At 38.9% G+C, this 26,806-nt stretch overlaps 1 protein-coding gene across 3 annotated transcripts in view; it reads left to right on the top strand.

The window, feature by feature from the left end:
- Positions 1-25,748, top strand: part of LOC133653679 (ankyrin repeat and SAM domain-containing protein 1A-like) — a 121,703-nt gene extending 95,955 nt beyond the window's left edge. For all 3 annotated transcript variants that reach the window (XM_062053230.1, XM_062053229.1, XM_062053231.1), the window contains 12 exons: positions 331-400; positions 4,085-4,197; positions 9,569-9,667; positions 10,205-10,351; positions 11,666-11,773; positions 11,918-12,088; positions 12,158-12,283; positions 12,358-12,429; positions 12,556-12,642; positions 12,733-12,870; positions 15,522-15,704; positions 25,330-25,748. In XM_062053230.1, coding sequence (XP_061909214.1) covers positions 331-400; positions 4,085-4,197; positions 9,569-9,667; positions 10,205-10,351; positions 11,666-11,773; positions 11,918-12,088; positions 12,158-12,283; positions 12,358-12,429; positions 12,556-12,642; positions 12,733-12,870; positions 15,522-15,704; positions 25,330-25,446 — 1,431 coding nt within the window. In that variant the 3' untranslated portion in view covers positions 25,447-25,748. The remainder of the gene's footprint in view (positions 1-330; positions 401-4,084; positions 4,198-9,568; positions 9,668-10,204; positions 10,352-11,665; positions 11,774-11,917; positions 12,089-12,157; positions 12,284-12,357; positions 12,430-12,555; positions 12,643-12,732; positions 12,871-15,521; positions 15,705-25,329) is intronic.
- The last annotated feature ends 1,058 nt before the right edge of the window (positions 25,749-26,806 follow it).

Genomic DNA, 26,806 nt, shown 5'->3' with positions numbered 1-26,806 from the left:
TGCAGGGGATAATTAGGGTGGTCTGCGTTTTTTTTGTTTATGTAGTTGTTTTTTAATAACTCCTAAAATTTAACAATTTGTTTCTTAACCACAAGGACAGCATGCAAGTTGTTCACTTTCCTTTTCAGTAGAGGGCATATTACTTTTATGGACTTTATAAACGTACTGTTATGTACCAAAAAAATACAAAGTGCTTCCTGATGCTTTTATTTGCTATTTTGTAGTTTGGGATATTGGGGTCGTCTTTTGTCATTTCTGGTGATAGGTGGATGGGATTGAGGAGTGAAAGATCATCCAGGTTCTAATCTCTCTTCTTACTTGTCTCCTCAGATTGAGAAAATCATGACGCTGATTGGTGCTGGCATCGATTTTTCAAGAGATCAGCAATACGCTACTCCAGGTACAGTATGTCCATAACCAATTGTACTGTATGTACTATATTGTAGGGAATCAGGATGCAACAATTCACTGGTTTTACTATTAACCGCGATGAAAACTTCAGTTATTTAGTCGCTAAGGCTCCAATACACTGTGTGTTTCAGTCCTCACTCGCTATAAACGGACATAATGCTGGTACATTTTTTTGGCACAACCTGCACAGAAAGAAAACAAAGGTACACTAGCAGTGCACACGCTTATACGCAACTATCGAGAGGCACAGTTTTCCCACCCCTAACAAAACTGATTTCAGGTACTTAAAATGATCATTTAGTCTTATAAAAACGGTGGCTCACCCATTTGCAAAATCTGCCATAAAAGAGTTGCGGCTAAAAGGTCTAATACGTCCAATAATGTGCAGCATTTGCGAGATCAGCACCCAGCTTTACACGCCAAAGGTAAGACGTAACAACTGATGTTCGTGGCAAGTTACTTCATGAAGAAATTTAGTTGAATATAAAGGTGTCACTTACAATCAGTAGCTTAGCGTTTTCAGTTCAGTGTAAACAAACAGCAACAGGTACTCCTGTCATTCAGTGACCTTTTCACGGTAGAGATTGCTCCTTACTGTCTGTGGTGCATAAACTGTAGGCATTTTAGGTTAATATAGCAATTGTAAAACACTAACATAACATCAGGAGCTTCTAGAACAACATCACCCTCCATGAGATCTAATTGTGTGCATTCCAGTTAATAATAACTGTTAGACACTAAAATAGATGATTAAAAATGAATACCGGTAAATAGACATGGATGAAAGTTGATAACAATAACACTTGAGTTAACCTTGCTCCCCTGGGGGATCAATAAAGTTATTCATAGTCTTATATTAATCAACAATTATTAATGTATTTCTTATTTATATATATTTTTTGTTTAAATGTGTTATTTTGTACAGTTATGTTAATATTTAATTACTGTTATTTCCGACAGTAATAAATAACATATCAAAATCCCGAATAAAAGTGATTTCATAAATTTTTTCTTGTGAAATTAATCAATGCAAAATAATCGTGATAATCGAGAAACCAATTAACCAGACTATAGTCGTACAGTCAAATCTATAATCGTTGCATCCCTACTATACTTATATCCAACAAATGCCAGCTAATGTGACTACAGTAGTATGATGTTCCTTAGGAGCCGTACTGGACAATGAGCTGACAGCTCAGGGCTTTTTGCTGCTAAACTTAACTCTCAATTTGTAGTTGCTTGTTCAAACCTGTTACTATAAAGCAGGGGTGTCCAAAGTGCGGCCCGGGGGCCAGATTCGGCCCGCCGCTTGTTTTCTATTGGCCCTCGGCAGGTGGTAAAAATTGAATGAGTTCATTATTATCGAGACATTATCAGTAATGCTGTCAAATGATACTCTTTTGAAATCAGATTAATCACACTTTTGAAGTCGGATTAATCATGATTAATCATAACTGTTACTCGCTTGCATGATTTAATTTAACTTCAAATTTAAATTCAATTAAAAAGGCCTCAATACTTGGTCACAAATGTAATTTAATTGTTAGAGTCCCAAAATATGTGTGATTAATCTGCGTATTTACATGATTAATGCAATGTTTTTTGTGATTTATCGCATGAAGTAAATCGTTATTTTTGACAGCCCTCGTTGTTAGATGACACTTATTTTCTTTGTCACCTACAACACAAAGCAAACAGGGATGTTTTGTTCAGCTAGCTTAGCATATATTGACATACACTGGTTGGCTTTTAGCATCTTTAGCGAACAAAATTAGTCAAAAATGGCCCCCTCAGCCTTTCGTTGTACTGAATGCGGCCCTCGCCGGTTAAAGTTTGGACACCCCTGCTATAAAGCATTCATCTAGTCAGATGGAAGTAATATGACCGGAAGTAATCGAGAGAAAATAGACCCATCAGGTTTATGTTCTAGCTGTATTTGAAGGCAGCAAACCATTTTACTGTTATGTACGCTTCGGAGGGACTTATTATGATCAATGACGGTGTCAGGAGACTGGCAATAACTTTGACAACCTCGCATCACTTCTCCCTTTCAGCTTGTATATGTTCTCATTATTCAAATCTCACCTCCAGGTTCGAGTTTGCTTGAGTCCCATTTAATTACTTTACACCAACCAATGTGCACAGTTCCCCAGCACAATATGTCATTCCCAACTTCTTGTTTGTTATGCCCCTACAGGAGTTAGCTGTTTAAATATTAACCACTACGTATGTCAGGGGATGAGCTAATCTTTCTTTGTCGGCTCAAGGAAAGCTGAGAGCACTGCGGTGTATCAGTCGGTGCCACGTCACTTGGCAGACTCTCTCTTGCTGTCTCACCCTCTTCAAGACGCTCTGTTCACTTTACTGTGTGTTCAAGGCTTAAGCTTTTATCTGAGTACTCTTAGCTTCACCTCAACCAGGCTGAGAATATGCTCTCTTCTTGGTTTTAGGAAGCCATTGTCATCCTCCCACTACTGTCTTTTATAGGTTTGAATCCATGCAGTGTTGACGTTGGGTCTCTTACGTCTGATTGGCCCTTTGCCTGGTCAGCTTATCTGTCAGAGTGAAAAAGATGGTAATCGGCTGTGAAAAAGTGCAGAATAAGAAATCAAACTGAATAATAGTGAGTGTTGCTGGGGTCTTGCTGAGGCAGTTGCTCCCATTGACAAAAAACGTGCAGGCTTTGATAGAGAAGAATGGATTGGTTGAGCAGCATTATAGAAAGAGAGAGTAAGGAGGAGAGAGAGGGAGTTGGTAAAAAGGGAGGGAGACATCACAGTCAGCCGCCAGGACAAAAGGCAGACGCTACTTCAACATCTCTATGATTAGCTGTGGGAAGAGACTACCGAGGACATGTTATTGTTTGATTTTCTCTTATCAGAGTTCATTCTGGTCTCCTTTTTCTTGTAATGTCCATGTGATTGGATGGACGCTTGACTGGATTTGTCTCCTTGTTTTTAGAGCCCCTGGACGGATGGAATGATCAAAACCAATTATGTTGTTTGAAATGGGTCGTTTTCCAGAAAGACGGGAATATTTTTAACCTTTAATTGAAAGTTTTAGTTACCAAATTAAAATACATTTTCAGGATGGTGTTGCATAATGCCGTTATTTTGGTTTTCTGGGATAACCTGTCCTAATCTTGTTCACACCAGGACGTATTCTTCTTCTCTTAATTAGTACTGCTCTCAATCTGTATTTTTACTTCTTGGGTGTTTCCATACACTTTGCTGTGAGGAGTCGAAAAGGTTGGATCTACATAAATCGTGAATGTGCATTGTCGCTAACTAAGTGCCGCCTTTTTCTGCCAACAAGTCTCCAAATAACTTCTGCACCAACAAAACAAGAGCACAGAATAACTTTTCCACATGTTTCTGTCTCTGTATCATGGCAAAGACTAATTACTAGATGGTGGTCAACCAACTCTTATCGTTTTTACAATCACCTTTGCCCCTGAGAAGGGGTGCACTGCACTTTGTTTTTGGTGATTGTGGTCTGGCATCCGCCGTCTGGCGGAGGCTGGCACCCTGTCAACACACGACACTGTCTACCCTGCCGTGTTGTTGCTGGTGCTGGCCGAGGATGATGTGGCAATGTCACATGTCATCCTCGGAGTGCCGCTGCTACCGGCTGATAGGTTTCTCACTCCTGAAGCGCTTTCCCCTGTCAACAGGTGCCTCGGCCCGACTGCTGGAGCAGCCCGTGGGAGACTGGCTGGAGCTGGTGGGGCTGCCACAGTACGAGAGCAAGCTGCTCCTCAATGGTTTTGACGATCTTCATTTCATGGTGAGTGTCTGTTTTTAGTTTGTATTGTCATAAACAGTGTTGGAAAGTAACAACGCCCTGTACAGTAGAACCTTGATTTATGAATTTAATTGGCAGGGGGCAGTGTCGACAACGCTTTGGATACTTCCTAAATGTTTCAAACTACTCATTGCTGTCAATTGGTTGCTTTCTTGGTAATATTTTACACTACAGACATTGCAAGACTGCAACATATTTGCAAAGCTGTGAGGCGGAAACGTCGTCGCGACCTACAATACAAAAACTTATTTAGTGACCTTCTTTGCAGTTGATCACAATGTCTCCATTTTAAAAGCTCAGCTTGCCGAGAACAGCACTGGTAGCAGTGGCATCAAAATAATACAAAGGAACTCCTCCAACGAGTGATTTAGCATCAAAAGTGAACCCTTCAAGCTGTTTGTAGTTCAGTGTATACTGGAAACAATAACGACAGGTGAAGCTGATTTTTTGCCTCCTTCCATCTGTTGTTGTTATAGCAGCCAGCATACTTCATTTGTGCTGATTATGAAGCAGCTCTTTGTATTTTATTTGAAGAATAGTAGACGTGTTAGAGAAGTTTACCCTTTATGTGTAATAATGTGTATCAGACAGTTCTTATAAAGCTGCCCCTGTTTAAGCCTCCACAATAATCTCTTCAGAGGCAACCATTAATTGTTTACAATCTAAACCACGCCCATTGCTGCTTATTATTTTGGTTTACAACCACAGCCACATTGGTTTGGAGCTTTGCAAGACTGATTTAGGGTGAACTGTGCATACTTGTGTTGTCACTAATCCAGCTGCATAACTAAAATGATCATTAAAATCCCCATGCAACCAATGATTTGGAAGCTGCATATCCTATTTTTCCAAACCACATCTCCACTCCCCACATGTATCTAAAAGTGCCCCATATTACAGCAACATCTGAGATAAAGTGTCATGTTTATTGACAAACATCACTGAGTGGAGGAAAATACTTAGTTTTTATTTTATTATCATAAATATTATGTTTTGATATTTGTAGAAATAAAAACATTGAACAGTGATTATTGCATATTAAAATAATAAACACATGTGTTTGAGCAACAAATTATAAATTGCAATTTCCAAAAAGTATATGTTTTTCACTTGTCAACATTATACAATCAAAACAGATTTGTAACCTGCAATTTCCTGTTCGTTCCCTCTCAGACTACTAAGTAATATTAATTGATTTTTATTGAATGGGATTGAAATGTGTCACCACATTAGCTGTGCATTGTAATTAATCTTTCTTGCCTATTTTACAATGAAAATTGCAAAAAAAAGATATGAACACATGAAAGCTATTTGTATGTAACTGGCGTTTAAAACTGTCAAGCCATTTGTGGTGACTTAAAAGGGGGAACTGCACTTTTATGGAATTTTGCTCATCGTTCACAATCCTTATAAGTGACAGGAACACATGCCTTTTTTTTTAAGCTTCTAAATTTGATTTAAAAAAAACGCTTGCAAGATGCGGCTAATGGGGTCACCTTTGTAGCCTTCAAAACCCTCTAAAACAACTTCAAAACCCTTTATCAACGTTTTACCGTATTTTGGTCATTTTAAGGAATACTGGAACTTCCTCAGCGGAAATAAATTTGTGTTCTACTTCCGGAAACAAACGCATGTGTGTTCTAATCCTGGCAGACTTGGTAACAGACTATTTTTGGACAAATGAGGATTCACAACTTTATCCATTTAAAGTTGAATTTACGGAGGATGAACTATTGGTTGTAGAAGGAAGCAAGAGGTGAAGGTGAAACATTGGAGCAGATGTAAGCTGAAAAAGTTAGGTCGGCATGACATGACGCTGCAAATGTGGAACTTAAGCCAAGCTATGCCGACATGAATGGCATGCTTACCCAAAATAAACCGCAAAAAATCTTCCCCGGCCATCTGGACCAAACACACAACTGTCCATTGAGTGAATCACTATAATATTAATCATGAATCATGATATATGCAGCACATCATGGTTGTTTTTACAACTACAGTACATACACTGTTGAGCTGGCTCTGTACAAACAAAACATGAAATGTGGGCTAATACTTTACTAATACTGTAATATGATTTTTCGTGTTTTTCAGTTCGTTCAGATTGATGTCCTATGGCATTGTGTCGCCCATTACAAACTCAAAAGCCATTCAGTTTCAGCCAATGCTGTAGCATTCCGTCGCAAGGCAATGTGTTACTATGCTAGCAAAACATTCCTCAGAGTTCGCTCTTACAATAACAATGTCGCTACAGCTTGGTTATTATACAGGTTACGGAACATAAATAAAGTATTTTTCGGTGGTTGTTTTGATGCATTTTCAAAGTGATTCACAAGCAGAATAGATTGATCTCATTAGCTGCATTGCTAGCCACTTTGAACAAGCCGATTATTACAAATTACAATGAAAAAAAAACTGCAGTTCCCCTTAAAATTCCCCCCACACCCAGTGCCTTGTATCAGTTCATCTTCAATGGGACAGTAATGCAATGATCCATGCTTAGTGAAAGTGCTATTATCCATCCAGCTCCACATATAGTTTCAGTCCTCTCCCACTGAGGCAGCAATCAGCACTTTGCCCTTCCAAGATAACAGGCTTTATGTTATCAGTTTACTGCAGCATTTTCCAAAAGCATTAGAGATGCTTTGTGATGTTTTTTAATCATCCAGCACCAGTGTTTTTTGTTTTTTATAGGAGTAATTTAATGTTTAAAGGGAACAATTTAAATACACATATAGAAATAGATCCTAAATATATGTACCCTAAGGTCGGTGACAAAGAAAGGGTTGCCCATCTTAACAGGAAAGGTCACCGTGTGTAACTTGTAGGGATTTTTCTGCAAGCTTATTTTCTTATTTTAGCAAAATCCTCTTTGCAGCAATTCGGTTCCGCATTAGATACTAACGTGGTGTTATGTTTCTAAGAGGGCAGCTTTCTACTGAGCCACACCTAACCTGTTAACTTTCTACATCTGACTTTTGTCAACAGTTTTCCATATCCGATTGTTTTGATATCCTGCACACAGTCATCAGCTCCCTTGACGCATGAGCATTGCCTTTCTCATTGATTAATATCCTGTTTTGGGGCAATCCATCAACCTGCTACACGGTCTCAAAGGTGATACTGTGTGCAGTCAAAGAGGCTCATAATTCACATTGTCAGGCCTGCCCCACACACTTGTGTCATTTAGGATTCTATTGAAGTAGCCCCTATCTTACTGGTTGGGGTCCCAGGAAGGTATCAACCTTTTTCTGCAAGGGTAAGATTTACTTGATTGATTGATTGATTGAGACTTTTATTAGTAGGTTGCACAGTGAAGTACATATTCCGTACAATTGACCACTAAATGGTAACACCCGAATAAGTTTTTCAACTTGTTTAAGTCCGGGGTCCACTTAAATTGATTCATGATACAGATATATACTATCATATATACTATCATCATAATACAGTCATCACACAAGATAATCACATTGAATTATTTACATTATTTACAATCAGGGGTGTGGAGGGGGGGGATATGGACATCAAGTAGTGGACATAGAGAGAGAGAGAGAGAGAGAGAGAGAGAGAGAGAGAGAGAGAGAGAGAGCGATCAGAAGGCATAAGAAAAAGTATCTGCATTTGATTGTTTACATTTGATTATTAGCAATCCGGGGAGGGTGTTAGTTTAGGGTTGTAGCTGCCTGGAGGTGAACTTTTATTGCGGTTTTGAAGGAGGATAGAGATGCCCTTTCTTTTGTACCTGTTGGGAGCGCATTCCACATTGATGTGGCATAGAAAGAGAATGAGTTAAGACCTTTGTTAGTTCGGAATCTGGGTTTAACGTGGTTAGTGGAGCTCCCCCTGGTGTTGTGGTTATGGCGGTCATTTACGTTAAGGAAGTAGTTTGACATGTACTTCGGTATCAGGGAGGTGTAGCGGATTTTATAGACTAGGCTCAGTGCAAGTTGTTTAACTCTGTCCTCCACCTTGAGCCAGCCCACTTTAGAGAAGTGGGTAGGAGTGAGGTGGGATCTGGGGTGGAGGTCTAGAAGTAACCTGACTAGCTTGTTCTGAGATGTTTGGAGTTTAGATTTGAGGGTTTTGGAGGTGCTGGGGTACCAGGAGGTGCATGCGTAATCGAAAAAAGGTTGAACGAGAGTTCCCGCCAGAATCCTCAAGGTGCTTTTGTTGACCAGAGAGGAAATTCTGTAGAGAAATCTTGTTCGTTGGTTAACCTTTTTGATTACCTTGGTTGCCATTTTATCACAGGAAAGGTTAGCCTCTAGAATGGAACCTAGGTAGGTGACCTCATCTTTCCTTGTGATAACAATGTCACCTACTTTTATGGTGAAGTCATTGACTTTCTTTAGTTTGATGTGGGACCCAAACAGGATGGATTCTGTTTTACCCAAGTGTATGGATAGCTTGTTGTCAGCGAGCCAGGTGCAAGTTCTACAGAGCTCAGCACTGAGGATTTTCTCCACCTGTGACTTGTCCTTGTCAGATACCAGCAAGGCAGAGTCATCCGCAAACAAAAACAATTCACAGTCGCATGCCGGTGACATGTCGTTTATGTATATTAGGAACAGTAAAGGTCCCAATATACTGCCTTGGGGGACTCCACAGCTCACCGAGAGGGGGGGGGGGACACGGTGCCGTTCACCTCTACCACCTGCTCCCTCCCCTCCAAGTAAGATTGCATCCAGCTCCATGAGGTTTTGTTAAATCTGATTGCTCTGAGCTTATCCAACAGTATAGCGTGGTTAACGGTGTCAAAGGCCTTCTGAAGGTCCAGCATGACCATGCCGCAGTATTTGCCCGCGTCCACCTCATGTTTGATGTGGTCGGTCAGATAGAGAAGGCATGTGTCAGTGGAGTGGTTAGTTCTGAAGCCACTTGTGATCAATACAATCCCTGCAGCGTTTGCCAGGGCAAAAGCAGCAGTCAATCCATACCGTGTTTTAGATTACTCTATTTAGACGTGTGGGAGGATGATGAAACACATTTAGGTATAGCTTTTAAAGTACCGGTAAAACTCAATGCCAATTGTCTACTGTTGTTTTACAAGCCCATAGTTACGTCTGTAACATACTTGTTTTAGATTCAGACACCAACTAAATATTGCTCAATTGTGATAAACAATTTTTTTCCTAAAAAAATGAATTGTACATCATCAGTAACCAGAATGAGCAGACAGTAGCATCCCGCTGCGTCTTGAGAGAAGAGACATTTGCATGATTACATTTTCTAAATTCACCTCAGGGATCGTCTGTCGCAATATATGCAAATATTTAATTCCACATGCTTTTGGAGTCTGCTGACGTTGTGACTGCTGTACACATCTTTGCTCTTTTGTGTTGTCCTACAGGGGAGCAATGTCATGGAGGACCAGGACTTGCGAGAGATTGGAATCACAGACCCAGGGCATAGGAAGAAGATCCTGCATGCCGCACGGTCTTTACCTAAGGTAAACCATTAAAAATGACCACCTTTGGTGAGAGATCAGTGCTAATCCCGTCTATAGTCATGGTACTAGACCTGGGACTCTTTGGGCACCTCACGATTCGATTACGATTACCATTCAGGAGCTACAACTCGATTAAAAATGTATTATTGATGCCATTTTACATGTATTTCCGTTTCACTAAATAAGCATTGCCGTAATCACTTGCAACTTTTAAAAACAGTGCATTTGTAATAACATGCAGTTGAATAAATTCCCATTATATTTATTAAATCAATGGAAATATGTGCAAAACTGGAACATAAGTGCCCTAAAATAAAGGAGATGGTCAGATCTCTTGGTGAGGTTGCTCGCTGCGGTCATCCAAATTTTAAAACTGTCTGCATTACTTTATTTACAATAAATAAATCAATTATTGACATTTAATAATCAATTTTACAAAAGCCAATGTCCAAATTGTGATGCATCTAAAAATCAATTTTTTTCCCCTTTCTACATGGTACTATTCAGATTTGTGAGGGTATTATTTTCTTCTCACAGGTCAAAGCGCTGGGCTGTGATGGCAGCAACTCCCTCTCCTCCTGGCTGGACAATCTGGGTCTGAACGAATACCTGCACAACTTCCTGACCAGTGGTTACCGCTCGCTGGACTGTGTCAAGAATCTTTGGGAACTGGAGATTGTCAATGTGGGTAATTACGATGAATAAATCAATCAAACTTTACTTTATCAAACAGCACTTTATACACATAAAGTGGAACCTTTACAAATTTAATTAGTGTTTAAACAGGGTTTTTAAATAAAAAGGTGTGTGCATTAAAGCAAATTTGTACATTAAAAAAACAATGTAAACATGAATAATGTGTTCCAGCCTTGATAAAAGTATATATTTAGTAAAAATGTGTACACTTTGACCACAATTTTAAAGCGCAATACAGTATTGTCTATCAAACAAACATAACAAGAGGGTGATGGATCAACTATCCTCTTATAAACAAAACCAAAAACAACAGCAGCAGATGAGCAGTCCTCCTTACACAGTCGCTTTGCCAACACACAGACACACTGTCATTAACCCTGTGGCGCTATAACAGTTTGAAATCACAAAACTCTTTAAATTTAATAGCCAGGTCCCTACAATGATCAGGGGGAAAAATAAATTCCACTTTACATTGGTTAAACTTCTTTGCCTGCAGCAGGGTGGCAATATCGACAGCACTGTGGATACTTCCTGAATGTTTCAAACCACACATCTCTTGTCTATTGTTTTTTTGGACTCATATTGAGCTTACAAAACTAGAAAAATTTTGTCTAAGGCTAAAAACACTCAAACAACATATAACGTAGCATACCTGATTGAATGAACACTGAAGATCAATCAGCCTGCCCACAGTTGATGTGCAGCCAGGCACAAAATGGCTGCCCTGCAGGCACAATGGGTGGATGAAATGTTCGTACACAGAGGTAAGGTTCGTACACCAAAGCAGATTTTTTATCTGGTCTGTGGTTCGTACAATGAGGGGTTCGTAAATCGAGGTCCCACTGTACAAGATACAGCAGGCACACATTCACAATTAAAATCAAATCAAATAAGAACAACAGATAAAGTAAAACAAATAACATTAATACAATAAATACAATCAATGAATTAAAAGAAGATATTTTTTAAGATTACAATTAAAAATACAGTATTAACATTTGCGCCCAACCTCAGATTCTCAGGCAGACTGTTGCATAGTCTGGAAAATATGCTCCACCGTTAGTTTTTGTTTGGACTTTCTGGATTGTTAAAAAAATATTGCCTGGTGATATGAAAGTTTGAGGAGGTTTAATATGTTAAAAGAAATTCTCATAAATGTACAGGGCTAAAACCATTAAGCACTTTAAAAACCAATACAAGTGTTTTAAAATAAATTTTGAGCCAATAGACCACGTGCAGCGTCGTAGAATGTTTACAGTTTCTGTAATTCTCAATGTGCTGCTCTTCTGCTCTTTCCTCCAGGTCCTTAAAATCACCCTGCTTGGTCACAGAAAGCGCATAATTGCATCATTAGCCGAGAGGCCTTATGAGGAACCTCCCATCAAACCGCCTCGGTTGTCTCAGATCAGGGTGAGGGGAAGCACACCTGACCAATGATGCAATTTTCTGCACAGTGGAAGAGCTTACTCGTTTATCTTCCTGTGGTTTGTTTAAACTAGACGAAGGGTCATCATATATTTTTGGTATCTACAAACTGTATGTCTTTGTCTTCAGTGCCAAGACCTCCCTGCATCCCAGTCCTCGTCCTCTCTGGGTCAGATGGAGTCTTACACAAGCCACTCCATGGATCCTCTTGTACCAGCAGGCGAACAAGTGAGGAAGAAAGTAGCAGATAGTGACCACGATGTCACCCAACGACATCGCAATGAGCGCCGCAGATCACATGTGTGTATATAGACATTTTACCCCTCCAATAAAAAGCACTGTGTTAGATGTATCTCTTTATTTATCCAGGAAAGGCGTCGGGAACCCCGTCTGACCCTTCGGCCGCCTAGTCTGGCGGCACCGTATGCTCCGGTCCAGAACTGGCACCACCAGCCTGAGAAGCTCATCTTTGAGTGCTGCGCTTATGAAGCCAGTGTGAGTTATTGTCTCCATGCTCACAATTACAACCGTAAAAGCATCAAACCTCAATAGTGGCAATCTCTTTGCAGTACCTGGGTTCCATGCTCATAAAGGACTTACGGGGGACTGAATCTACTCAGGATGCTTGTGCCAAAATGAGGGTGAGTGACAATTTTATATTTCATGTATTGTAAGATGAGTGGTAAAAAGCAATATGTCCTACATTTTAACAAAACTATACCTTTCCTATATGTCTTTTCAATGTATATTTTTGCTGTCCCTTCCAGAGGTCAACAGAACAAATGCGAAAGGTCCCGACTATTGTCCTCTCTATCACATACAAGGGTGTGAAGTTCATCGATGCAGCCAACAAGGTCAGTTTTTTTATCCTTTCTTCCAATAACTACAAATAGAAAGTAAATTAGATGACGTGTCACCAAGACCAGCTGTTTGTCTTTGTGCAGAACATCATCGCTGAACACGAGATCCGTAACATTTCGTGTGCGGCCCAGGACCCGGAGGACTTGTGCACGTTCGCCTACATAACAAAGGACCTACAGACGAGCCACCACTACTGTCATGTGTTCAGTACTGTCGATGTGGTAATGAAACTCACTCTCCTTGTGCAAAGAGATAAGGCCTTCCTCTTCTGGCATGCATTTTGTTAGTGTGGTCATAGCCTCAACAAGGTTCCAAAGTTTCAAAATGTCCAGCTCCACTGAAGCTAAAAGGTCTCTAGGCGAGTGTATCAAGATGTCCATCAGTATTTGACATCCAGTGTTTCAAGGAGTCAGTAAAACTGGGGAACATCCACTCTTTTTTCATTTTTTGGTTCGTTTCAGCCAGTTCAACCTTAAAACTTACACAATCAGGATCTTTATGTTACGATTTTTCCCCTTTCGACCAAAGACAGCAAACGCCCAATTACCTTATAAGATTGTCTTGTGGTCTGAGGTGTGTTAAGAGGGAATGTATCCCTATAATTGGCTCCAAAACGGGTCAAGGCCAACAATTCTAAACATGTTCAATATTTATGACCAAAATTCTTCATGTCTTTGGGAACACATATTCCTCCTAAGTCATCGCTGCGTGAATTGTGACGTGGCACGGAAAATAGCCAATTAGGAGGTTAAAAAAGCATTGCAGCTACTTTGTTGAGATTGCACTCATTATTAGCGTGCTCGTAGAGTCTAAAGTTTATGCTGTCTTTATAACTTTTTCTAGTCATTTTGGAGATTTTTCTTTCAAAAATAGTCATTCATACACATCATTCCCTCCTCTCAAATGTTCTCTTCTATATTGCCTGTTGTTGGTTGGTTGTTATGAAGCTTCTTCTTCCATTTTGATAGACCTCTAGTGGTGGTACTGTGAATTTTGGTGCAGATCAGATACCAAATTAATAAAGACAGTGTCGTCAAAACTGCTACAAACACTTTTTGACTTCAAAACGTCATAATCATTGAATAATTTTGTGAATTTGCCTTTAGTTACCGTATTTTTCGGACTATAAGGTGCACTTAAAATCCTTTTATTTTCTCAAAAATTGACAGTGCGCCTTTTAACCCGGTGCGCCTTGTGTATGAATTATTTTGTCATGTGCGGCGGACCTCAAACCAATTTATATGGTACATGGTGTAATGATAATTGTGACCAAGCCCTTTAAATAAATTACTCTAGCAAGTAGGGGTAAGACAAAAGCTTTGATGTTTCATTGAGAATATAGAACATTACATACAGCGCTCAAAAATCTGTCAGAATGTTTTAGTATGACTTTGGTAAGCTTTGAAGACGCACTACTTGATGGATTGTCAGAGCATTATGGCTGCCGTAGTCAGCTGTGCTTCAACATGCAGGTATTATTATGCTGTGTGTATAAGGACCCCAAAATAGAACCTATTAGAAGACATATCATGTGGCGTTTTGTTTCGACCTATTATGCAAAACCAACTTTTCTTCCATATTGGTACCTGCTGTTGTCTATTTTGGCTCTGCAAAAGTCTCGAAAATGTGTGCGCGTCTGCCATTGTAATCAATAAGCTGCTTCTTTTTCTCTATCCTCTTGTGGGGCATTCATCCGCCGCTGTTGCCTTTTTCTTTTATAAAATACCGTACAGTTTTAACTTAATCTGTCAGTAGACTCTCTATGGAAGCGCTAAAAACTACAACAAAAGATGACGGGGAGAAGACGCTGTGGAAGTCGAGTCACATAAAAAAGACCCGTGAAACAAATGGCGCATCCTGAAGAGACGTTTAGAAAACGACTTGACATCACATCACAATCTGTAAAACAATCTATGTGAAAGACTGACCAAAGAACCACTATTACATTGTTATGTAGACCACAATTATGTGTTTTAAATGTAGAAAAAAACAATCATAATACGACTCATTTAATGAGCCTTATAATCCAGTACGCCTTGTGTATGAAAATGGACCTTCATAGACCCGTTCATCGACAGTGCGCCTTACAATCCGGTGCGCCTTATAGTCCGAAATATACGGTAGTTGATTATGATAATGAGAACATAAGAAAAATGTTCTGCAAATAAAAATATTTGTATCAATAAATACAACAATTTAAAACAATGTGATAGTGTATTCACTATCCCTTTTCAGTTGTACAGCACACAAAAGTCACTTTTGCAAAATTACAATGTAACAGAAATCCTGATTTTGAAATGCAAACAAAACCACTAAAATTAACATGACACACAGATATCGCTCTTTGCACTGACAGATTAGAAGAGACGCTGCAGTCGCATAAACTCTGTGAGGAAAATCAAGTAATTTACTGGACGTAAAAAAATAAAAACTACAACAAAGGTATCAATCCTACCACACCAGTACTGAGTCGATACCCATACCCACCATTGTATTGATGCTATTTATATTGAGTTTGATAAGCACCCCCCCCCCCCTTTAAATTGCGTTTCTTCATGTAAGTACCAGAGTCTGGCTCCTGAAAATCTTCATATGTGTGCTGTACTGTGTTGATACCATTGTAGCACATCACGCACACAAAGATCAAAACTGCTCAATGTCTGATTTTGTGTCTTTATGTTTAGGGTCTGTAAAAGATAAAACATCATAAGATTTAGAAAATATTTGTGTTTAACATCCTTTAGTGAGTTGTTAACAGGATTGACACGACCTATAATTATATATATATTAATGATCATTATCTTTTGCAATATATTTTGTTATGGGACCCTTATTTGCTATTTCCGATTGTACTGTGATTACCTTCTCTTAGAACCTAACCTATGAGATCATACTGACACTGGGCCAAGCGTTTGAGGTGGCTTATCAGCTGGCCCTGCAGGCCCAGAGGACCAAACAACACCAGAACCTCCCAGTGGGTACTCCTTCAGACGTCATCGATACCAAGTCCAGTCGACCTGTGCCCAGACCACGAAGCAGTGTTCGCAAATTAGGGGTGAGTTGACGTTTTAGTGTAGAAAATAACTTGTTGTCAATTATTTAGTAAACGCTAATTAGAACCCATTTGTGTCGACGCCTGACTGACAACAACATAAGCAGTTGTTGACATAACTGAAATCGAAATTAGCAACTGCTTGCACATTTACTTCCTCCATTGGTGCATATTTTTATTTAGATTAATATGTTTTCATATGATAGTTTATACTCACATCTAACAGAGCTACTGTGGTAGCTCTATGGCAACGATGACAATGCCGCTTTCTTACATGTGCAAATCTGTCTTCCGGTGGCTAACAATCTAAATTAGAAAAAAAAAAAAAAATTGGTGTATTTTTTTATTTGCTGTGGTAGAATCAAGATTAATACAGCCGTATTAGAAGCTTACTTTTGCACATAACAGGAAATCACTGTGTGCACGTTTTTATGCTGTGTAACCAACTAAACGTTGCTGTTGTCGTTTCACGCTACTCAATTTTGAAATAACTGGATAGATTTTTTTTCCGGCTCTCAAATTTTATGTCGACTTAGGCAGTCGTTACTTCAAACTTAGGTAAACATTTAAATAATAAGCATTCAGATCTGCACAAGGAGTTTAAATAGTTACAAGTAATAATGTAGTTGTTACACCTGTCCTGCTGTTCGGCTACCATGCAGACCGTAGTTGAGGAACACAGTGCAGACATTCCTTCCAGGGTGGATATTTTCGTCGGGGGTAAAACACTTCACTTTACCCAGCACTGGGTCTGCTAAGCTCCACTTTCCGGTCAGAATGACGAGGTCACCGATTCGTGACAATCGGGTTGCTTTATTTTTAGTTTTACAGGACACAACCGGACCCGCTCATCACTCGACTGCGCAATGCATGCTCTCTCTCTCTCTCTCTCTCTCTCTCTCTCTCTCTCTCTCTCTCTCTCTCTCTCTCTCTCTCTCTCTCTCTCTCTCTCTCTCTCTCTCTCTCTCTCTTTCTCTCTCTCTCTTTCTCACTCTCACTCTCTCTTTACTCATCCTCTCACTCTCTCTTTACTCGTCCACTCACTCTCTCTATACTCGTCCACTCACTCACTGACGTCACTCAGCCAACACGTTGCCATTCTCGCAAACACACATACTGTACACCAGTTGTCCCCAACCACCGGACCACGGCCCGGTACCGGTCCATGGATGGATCGGTACCGGGCCGCACAAGAAATTAAAATATATATATATATATATATTTTTATTTTTTATTTTTATTAAATCAACATAAAAAACACAAGATTCACTTCCAATTAGTGCACCAACCCAAAAAACCTCCCTCCCCCACATTCATTCGCACAAAAGGGTTGTTTCTTTCTGTTATTAATATTTGTGGTTCCTACATTATATATCAATATAGATCAATACAGTCTGCAGGGATACAGTCCGTAAGCACACATGATTGTATTTTTTTTATTACAAAAAATGTTTTTTTTTTAAAAAGGCCCCCAAATTATTATTTTTAAACCTTTATAATCAAAACTGGACCCGCCAATACGATGTGCAGTGCATTTTTCAAATTACCTAAAGTCTTTAACTATAAAGAGTATTCCTTCGGTTGGAACCTGCGCTTTTTAGTGATATACGGATTATTACGGTAATCTACATCACCGCAGCTCCACAAGCAGACGAGGCAAGAAGCAGAGTGGGCATGGTTTGTTTACAGCAGCCATCTTGAGACGTGTGTGTCAGGGAGGGACACGGAAGCAGATTTCTACAACAAAAGTTCTGTTCTGCAGAAAAGTGATATTATATGGATTATTATTTTATGGATCTGTGGGTGTTTTTTGTCATTTGCATTCATGCTTCGCCGTGTTTGTTGCGTTTTGATTTATTGAAAAAGATCTATCTTGAATCTGAGAAGTAAAGAGGGGAGACATTTATATGTTAATATAGTGGATTATCGTGCATAGTTAATATTACAAATCCCACATTGTCACTACTATTACTATATTCATGTACATTATATTATTCAGCGAAAAGGCTGTAAAGTTTTTTGAGGTGTTCTGTCATAATATGTTTAGCATTCTATCAGTCATATTGTGAGTGTTTGTATTGTCTTTAGCTTTTACCCTTTTCTACAGCATTTTAGAAACAACATACTATTTTATAGATACTAGAAAAAGGAAAACATTGAATTTAACAATGCAGACTTTATATGAAGTTTAGCACTTTTAATGATAAGGATGCTAAACGTTAAGTCTGTCTGCCCATGTGTGGGGTCATCAAAACAAAAATGGCGGATACTTACGGTAATTGAGAAAAGTCATAACAAAAAATTTTTTAGCTCCAGCATGATTGCAAAAGCCACAACAAAGACAAAGGACACAACAATAATATAAAGCCACAACTCAACTTTAAGTAAAAAAGGACATAAAAGACACAATGGAAGTGACAGTGGGGCAAGTTACGACGACGAACCAACTTCTGGAACACAACATTAAGCGATAACAAGGATAAGTAATTTAATCAGAAAGAAAGAAATAGAAGGGATGGATCAAGGAAGCTATGGAAATTAGAAAGCGAGGGGCCAACACCATCAACAGGGATGAGGGGGCATACATGATTCCGCACACCTGGGATGCTGTCCTGAGGACAGATACTGTATGACCGGATTAGGGGACTTTATTTAGCAGGTAATTCTACTCTTAACATGTTGGTTACTGTACTTTTATTAAAAAATGCTTGAATGTTAAAAATGTAAGCAGGAAAGCTTTCCTCTTGTTAATTCAACCTGAAGTGTTGGTTGCATATTATACAAATAAGATGTGAATGCATTGGCCATTAATTGTTTACTTGCTTGTTTGTATTCATAGCTCATTTATACATAATTCCCCTACATGAAATAACAGGAATACAGGACACTTCACCTGCAATGTTCAGTATCCAGTATTTATTTCACAGTCACACTGGTTGATTTGTTTTTGCTATAAAGTTACTGAATCGATTACATCTTGCTGAATGGTTTTGGATCGTATCGTTCTAAGAAAATGTATATCGTCCGTGAATTGTATCGGCAATCACAAATTCTGAATCAAATCATTGTTAAAACAAATCGTTACAACATTAAAATAAATATTCTACTGTAATAATTAACAAAATACACATGAACCAATATACTGTATATTTGTCACATCTAATATGTGACAAATGACAGTTACACAAGAATTTTCTGTAACATGTTAAAACAATTTCAAATATAAATTTAAATATTTTTTATATAATATATGAGCTGACCACAAGACAAGTCCAAAATAATAGTGCAATTTTGCAACCATCAACTATGAAAAAAAAACATTTTGCAGAAAAATAAGCATACAGGTATTTGCTTTTTCAAGAAGCATACACAATCTTTCTTACTAATTACGCAGTGAAAAACACTTGTCAGACAACAAGGAGACGTGCAGCCTCTGAACCAGTTGGACGCTGTCTCGTCATGTATTGCATTGTTTACAATTAATAACCGGTGAGGCACTAACAGGCTTAATTGTCACAAGCAGTGTTAGTTATCTGCAGGTTTAACAGCCGACCATGTGCTGACGCCACTGTTGCTAATGCAGATTCACTTCCAGCTTGGAGGAAAGGGAAAACACGTCATTCATTTCAAGTTATCACATGCTATGTGTGATAATGTTTCTGCTAGTAATTCCTCCCTTTGGTGAAATATCCACTTTGCAAGTTGCTCTGTTGTCATCCTTTCTCATGAATAACTCTCCAGCGTTTGTGCCACTGATCTGCGCAGTTCGTGGTGACATCATGCTTGCCCAAAGGAATCGATAAAGGAATTGTTAACAAAATTAGCAAATGATTCCCATCCCTAGATACAATGACAAGATCCCAAAGTCCATTGCTGTGCCGTTCATCTACGGCCATCACCTCATGTAGCAGCATGATAATGTACGGCCTCGTGTTGCAAGGATCGTAAACTAAAAACATCCCAGGTTTTGCATGGACAGCATACTCCGCGAACACGCTGAGTATTGCCCATTGAGCATGTTTAAGATGCTCTGGATCAGCGTATATGTTCCAGTTCCTAACAATATCCATCAAGCAGAGCATCCTTGCGGATTTCTCAGTTTAACCATTTTTTTTCCTGTTTCTACAATTGGATATTGTGCTTTGGAAACGCCAATGCATGGTCAAGTGAGTGTACTGGACTAGTGTAGTTTGTGTGGACTTTGCCTACACAAGGCTACTACTTTTTACAACAAGCTACCGAGCTGCTAAACTTTTGCTACAAACACTGCTAACGTGTTACCCTCGGGTGGCTCGTCTCTAAGCCAGTGTCCGAGTGGTAATCAACATGGGAACCAAGAAGAACAAGGAGGACATCGACGAAATTAGAAAGTCGCTTGACTTTCTGACGGAGGAGATGTCTGTTGTGAGTAAACAGCAGAAAACGATCATGGAGCTGGTTGCGGAAGTGAAGACGCTGCGGATCCAGAACGCCGAGAAGGACAAACGACTCGACTTTTTGGAGAGCAGGGTCCAAGCTTTGGAGCAATACAGCAGGATAAATGATGTGATTGTATCGGGTCTCCACATAAAGCGGTTGTTACCGAGCGGTGACCGCCGGTAACAACGCGGGGGCGAGCGGTGTCGCCGACGGTGAGCTGGATATCTTAACGGAGCAACAAGTGGCTACCTTTCTACAGTCCAAAGGAATCACACTGTACTGTAACACCATCGAGGCTTGCCATACCCTGCCCAGGAGAAACAACGACAGCAATGACAAACCAGCTGTCATCCTAAGGTTTGAAAACCGAAAGCACAAGACCGCACTACTGAGCCAGGGGAGAAAGTTAAAGGGCTCAAACATCTTTCTGAACGAGCACTTAACGAAGCACAACGCAGACATTGCAAAAAAGGCACGCCACCTCAGGAAGCAGGGGAAAATACAGAATACTTGGACCACAAGTTGCAAGATCTTTGTGAAGTTGAACGGAATGAATGCAAAAGTGGTACTCATCAGAAGCATGGAGGAGTTAGACAAGTACCAGTAGGGAAGAGCCAAAGGGACTGGCATTCTGGTCTAACTGAACTAAGGTAACAACACACCATGTCACACAACAATATGACTTTCGCTACAATGGGTGACGACAGTCATCTAAATCAGCGGATAATGGACTATGAACAATTTACTGAATTTAACACATTGGATCACTATGAGCACAACACACTGGACTTGAAACTGGACATTGACCCAGATATAAATTTATTTTCCAACATTAATAACTCTTGTAAATACTACACTACTGAACAGTATAATCACAACATCAAAGCAGATGGGAAGTTATCTATTATTCACATTAATAGTAGAAGTCTATATACAAGCTTTAAATCCATTAAGAACTATTTGTACTCATTCTCACAACCATTCAATATCATAGCAATATCTGAAACTTGGTTCAACAAGGAAAGGGGAATGGACTTTGAGATGGATGGCTATGAACTTACTTATAAAAACAGAATTAACAAGGGTGGAGGAGGAGTAGCAATTTATGTGGATACAAATTTCAATTTCAAGATTGTAGAGGCTATGTCACAGGTGGTTGATAACCTTCTCGAATGCATTACAATTGAGATCTGCATGGAAAACAAAAAAAATATGCTAAGTTGTGTATACAGGGCGCCCGATTCAAGTATTGATACTTTTAAGGACTGGATGGGAATAGGTAATAAAAATATATTTATATGTGGAGATACTAATATAGATATATTGAAACATAGCAATCATAAAAGCACAGAGGATTTTATAAATACAATACACAGTATGTGCCTACTTCCTTCAATCACTAGACCCAGTAAAATCACATCTCACAGTGCCACTCTCATAGACAACATATTTACCAATGTAAAAGATAACAAAATAAGTGGGTTATTAGTCTGCGATATTACCGACCACCTGCCGGTATTTACGGTTATTGATTATGTTTATAAGAATAGGACAGGTAAACAAAAAATATTTAGGCGAATAAAGACAGAAAAATCAATTAATATGTTAATACAGGATCTAGTATCACTGAACTGGGATATGATTTATAATGAAAAAGATGTGGACAGTGTTTATAATATATTTTTGGAAATATTTAAGTCAAAGTATGATAAACATTGTCCAATCAAAGAATACAACAAAACAAGAGCATATGATAACTGTCCATGGTTAACGAAAGGTTTGCAAAATGCTTGTAAAAAGAAAAATGCATTATACAGGAATTTTATTAGACAGAGAACCAAAGAAGCTGAGGATAAATATAAAAAATATAAAAATAAGTTAATCAGTATTATAAGAATAAGTAAGAAAGAATACTACAAGAATAAACTAGAGCGTAATAAAGATAATATAAAAGGGGTATGGAACATATTAAACAGTATAATAAGAGATGGTGTCAAACAAAACAGCTTACCTAAATATTTCAAAGAAGATGATATTGAAAATTACAATATGGAGGAGGTGGCGGATCGCTTCAATCACTTTTTTGTTAAAGTAGGCCCTGATCTAGAGAGTAAAATTATGGATCGAGGGGTGGAAGGAGAGCATATGGGGGATCTGGTGAAGAGAAATCCATGCTCAATGTTCCTTGAGAGAGTCGAAGAGAAGGAAATATTGGACATATTAAAAAAACTGTAAAAATAAACAATCAACAGATTTTAATGATATTGACATGTCATTGGTCAAACTGGTCATTGAGGGGATTTCTAAGCCACTTACTCACATATGCAATTTATCGTTTCAAACCGGTTCATTTCCAAATCAAATGAAAATAGCAAAGGTCATTCCACTGTATAAAAATGGGAGCAAACACCTCTTCACAAACTACAGACCTGTCTCACTACTGCCTCAATTTTCAAAAATATTGGAGAAACTATTTAATAGCAGATTAGATTAATTCCTGGAAAAATATAATGTACTCTCAGAAAGTCAATATGGTTTTAGAACTAAAAGATCAACTTCTCAGGCATTAATGGAACCCATTGAAAAAATCACAGACGCAATTGATAATCATCAATATGCAATTGGCATCTTCATTGACCTCAGAAAAGCTTTTGACATTATCAATCACAATATATTAATTAATAAACTGGAGAAAATTGGTATAAGAGGTATGGCAATAGACTGGATAAAAAGCTATTTGGACAGACGGAAACAGTTTGTGAAGCTGGGAAACCATAGCTCAAATTGCTTGGACATTGCTTGTGGAGTCCCCCAGGGGTCAGTATTGGGACCAAAACTTTTTATACTGTACATAAATGATATTTGCCAAGTATCCAAGTTGCTGTCTATGGTACTTTTCGCAGATGACACTAATGTATTTTGCTCTGGTGATGATCGAGATACATTACAAAAGAACATAAATGAAGAGTTGTATAAACTGAAATTATGGTTTGACTGGAACAAATTACCTTTGAATGTGAGCAAGACCAAGTTTATGTTCTTTGGCAGGTTCAGGTTAAACACACAGTTAAATATAGAAATTGATGGGGTGGCTATTGAGCAAGTGCACAAAATCAAATTCCTTGGTGTAACAATTGACGACAAGCTCAGCTGGAAAGCACATATTACACATGTAAAATACAAAGTAGCAAGAAGTATAGCAGTCATAAACAAAGCAAAGCAGGTTCTGGATCATAAGTCACTCCACACTCTCTACTGTTCTTTAGTCTTGCCATACTTAAACTACTGTACTGAAGTCTGGGGTAACAATTACAAAAGTTCGTTACAGTCACTAATCATTTTACAAAAAAGAGCAGTAAGGACCATTCACAAGGTCGGCTATCTGGAACACACCAATGCACTATTTCTACAGTCTAAATTATTAAAATTCACCGACATTGTCTCATATCAAACAGCAATAACTACAGGGCTAGGAACCATTTGTTACCACTGAACATTCAAAACATGTTTAGTGAACGTGAGGGGGTGCATAGTTTGAGGAGAGAACTCAATTTTAAAATTCAGATGAGAAATTCCACCATGAAAAGTTTTCGCATTTCCATCACAGGTGTCAAGTTGTGGAACAATCTGAGCGAAGTACATAAGCAAAGTCCAAGCATCAATGTTTTTAAAAGAATGTACAAAAATATATTGTTCACAGGATATAGTGAACTGCACTAAGAGTCAGTAGGTTTGTATGTGTATGTATATGTATAATATGTATGCACGCTGTTGTGTCACATTCATAGTTACTTGTTAAATGTGTGTTGTAGATATATATATATATATATATATATATATATATATATATATATATATATATATATATATATATATATATATATATATATATATATATATATATGTGTACATACCTATATATGTATATGTATTTATATGACATAACATTTTTATATACTATTATTATTATTATTAAATATACAGTAAGTAATAAGAGGGGTGGGAGTACATAAGTTTTTACTTCTTCTCACTCCTTTTCGGATACGTTTACATTAATGTTTATTTTCATTTCTTGTTTCTTTTGCTTTTTATTATTACTATTATTATTATTGTTTTTGTTATTCATTCTTGAATGGCTTTTTTGTTGGGTTTTTTCAAAATGTGTTGTTTTTGTTTTGTCTATATATTCGAAATAAACATGAATGAAATGAAATGAAAACTGTGCAACAATTTTTGAGAAAAATGGCCTTTTGTGGACATAACACGCGTTTAGATATTTTAGTTCAGCTCATAAAAAATGGGAGCAAAAACAAGTGTTGTCTTTGTATTTCAGTTGATTGGATGCTGAGATGATTAGATGTTAGGGATGTTCAAATCAGGGTGTTATGTCGCTCATTCCGATCGTGTATGAGTGAGCGACCGATACCAATACTAATCACATGTTTTAACTGTACATTTTTCTATTTATTTATGGTTAGTGTTGTTGACAGTTAAACAGCACAATATGTTTTACTTGTTCCTTATTCTCATTTATCACATTAAATTGTATGAGCAAAACAAAGTCAAGAGTCCTTCTGTGTCCAGGTACTTATTGTCTGAATTTGTAGACTTTAACAAAGACAATGGAAAAAAATATTTTAAGAAAATGAGAATATTGATCTAATCATGCTAGTGTTGATCATATACTGATATTTACCATGGTGTCGACACTACCAATTTAAGGATCGATACTTGATAATGATACTTAGGTTATTAAGACATTTACTTTATTGGAGGTGATTATTATTATTACCTCAGGGGAGCATCTCCACACTGTGTATGGAGATAAACAATTAGGTTTTTAGCTTGTCAGCCGGAGAACTAAAATTAAATTGCCAGATGGGATCAGCGTTTGTGATCGGCAATAATCGTCAATGGAGATCACATACTTTTTCAAGAAACTGGCTGATACCGAACAGTGGCCGATGGATTGGCACATTCCTATTAAATGTTGTATGTTGCACTTTCCTGGCCTGTCAATGGTTGTTTGGAGTGTACCCCTTAGGGGCAAATACTGCGCATATTGTCTTGTAAAAAATATATATCTCAGGCCTGTGCCATCTAACCTTGGTGGGTCAATCCACTGTGTGCGTACTAAAAGCAGTACTGTGAAATTGAGCGCCCTAGCTGCATATTTACTTTATTTTTTTTAACTCTTCTATGATTCTAGGCGGACCTTTTGGAACAGGATGGAGAGTCACAGCCCCAGAGTGGCGCCACTTGGTTTGTGGACCCCAAGGAACCCAAGCGAACAATCAGCACTAAGTACGAGACCACCATTTTCTGAGTGGACCCCTCCTACACCCCCATCTTCTTCACCCTTGGCCTGGTCTCACATGCTCTCCTTCACCTTCCTCCCCTCCCCTGCGTGCCTTTCACTGCGACTCCGCCTGCCGCCGCTCTGTCCAGAATCTTCTCTTGCACACTTGTAGCTCTAATCCTCTTCCAGCTAGTGTTCACCATCGTCGCCTCTGTTTACCACGTCTGCTCCCTGAACTCTCTCTGCAATATGTCACCTTCTTTCCCCCCTGGTCAACATCTCACTGTTGACTCTTGGTGATAAGCCCTTTTTTTTGTCGGTGCTTTTCCTGCTCTGTTAGGCGACGACCGCTTTGAGGCTTTTCGCTCCTGACGCCGAGACGCTGCACGCATCCTGCACCTCTATGGCAAGCTGTGTTGTGATGCGTCTGTGCATCAGCAGGCTTGTCGCGGCCGCTTTCTGTTTCGTTGTCAACCGCTTGTTCAAGTCCAAAGGAGGCACATATCCCAAAACACTGTGATACGCTGACAAAGTTAGCATCAAAGCACTTTCACTAACACCCAAAGTGTGCCCTGCTCTGGCTTTATTTTGGAAAACATCCCCACTTGTTCTTGCAAATGGGAATATATCACTGTGTCCATGTCCACTTCCTTTATTTTAACCTCACTGTTGTGTGTGTGCATGTGTCCTCTCCCTTCAGCTGAACACAAAAAGGACAAACCTATTGCATGACGGGTAGGAGGAAAAAATGGTGGACCGCCACAGTCAGGAAAGGTGCGTGCGTAGGGGTGGTTGCTGGTGTGACCTCACTCCCGTATCCTGTCCATCAGAGATGTCGCGTAGCACACATTTTCTGAGAAATGCTTTCTCCTAGAGGTGTCCATCGAGGTGGCATTTGTGTTTTGTCAAAAAGCTCCAAAATTCATCTCAGCATATTTAACTGTGATAAACAATCTTGCACGGAGTGATTCCTTAATTCAGCCAAACTACGATTCCAACAAACAACACTACACAGACTAGTGATATAACAGGGTGCAGATTTTGCATTTAAACTTTTCAATGTTATTTTTGTATTTGGTTGGTAGGATAATTGTCCTAATGCAGGAACTTAAACTGTCTTCCTGCTCCTCTGTTCGGTAAATCTACACAAGATTATTCACCAAACCTGCCATGCGGGATCTGCTACTTCTTTTTTTTTAGCTTTTATTTTAGCTGCGGAACAAACACGAAACAGAAAGCAGCTTTTTCTCCCAGCTTGTAGACTGTCATGGTACTGGCTGGTCAGCTGATGTGTAGATGGGTACAGTCAGGGCGTGTTGATTAACACTTGCTTGGTTTCTACTGTATTTGGTACGAGCAGTAGGATGAAACGTACGGTACACGCTCT

This window comes from Entelurus aequoreus, linkage group LG07 (genome assembly GCF_033978785.1).
Source record: "Entelurus aequoreus isolate RoL-2023_Sb linkage group LG07, RoL_Eaeq_v1.1, whole genome shotgun sequence".
NCBI classification, from domain to species: Eukaryota; Metazoa; Chordata; class Actinopteri; order Syngnathiformes; family Syngnathidae; genus Entelurus; species Entelurus aequoreus.
This window is presented reverse-complemented; position numbering and strand designations above follow the sequence as displayed.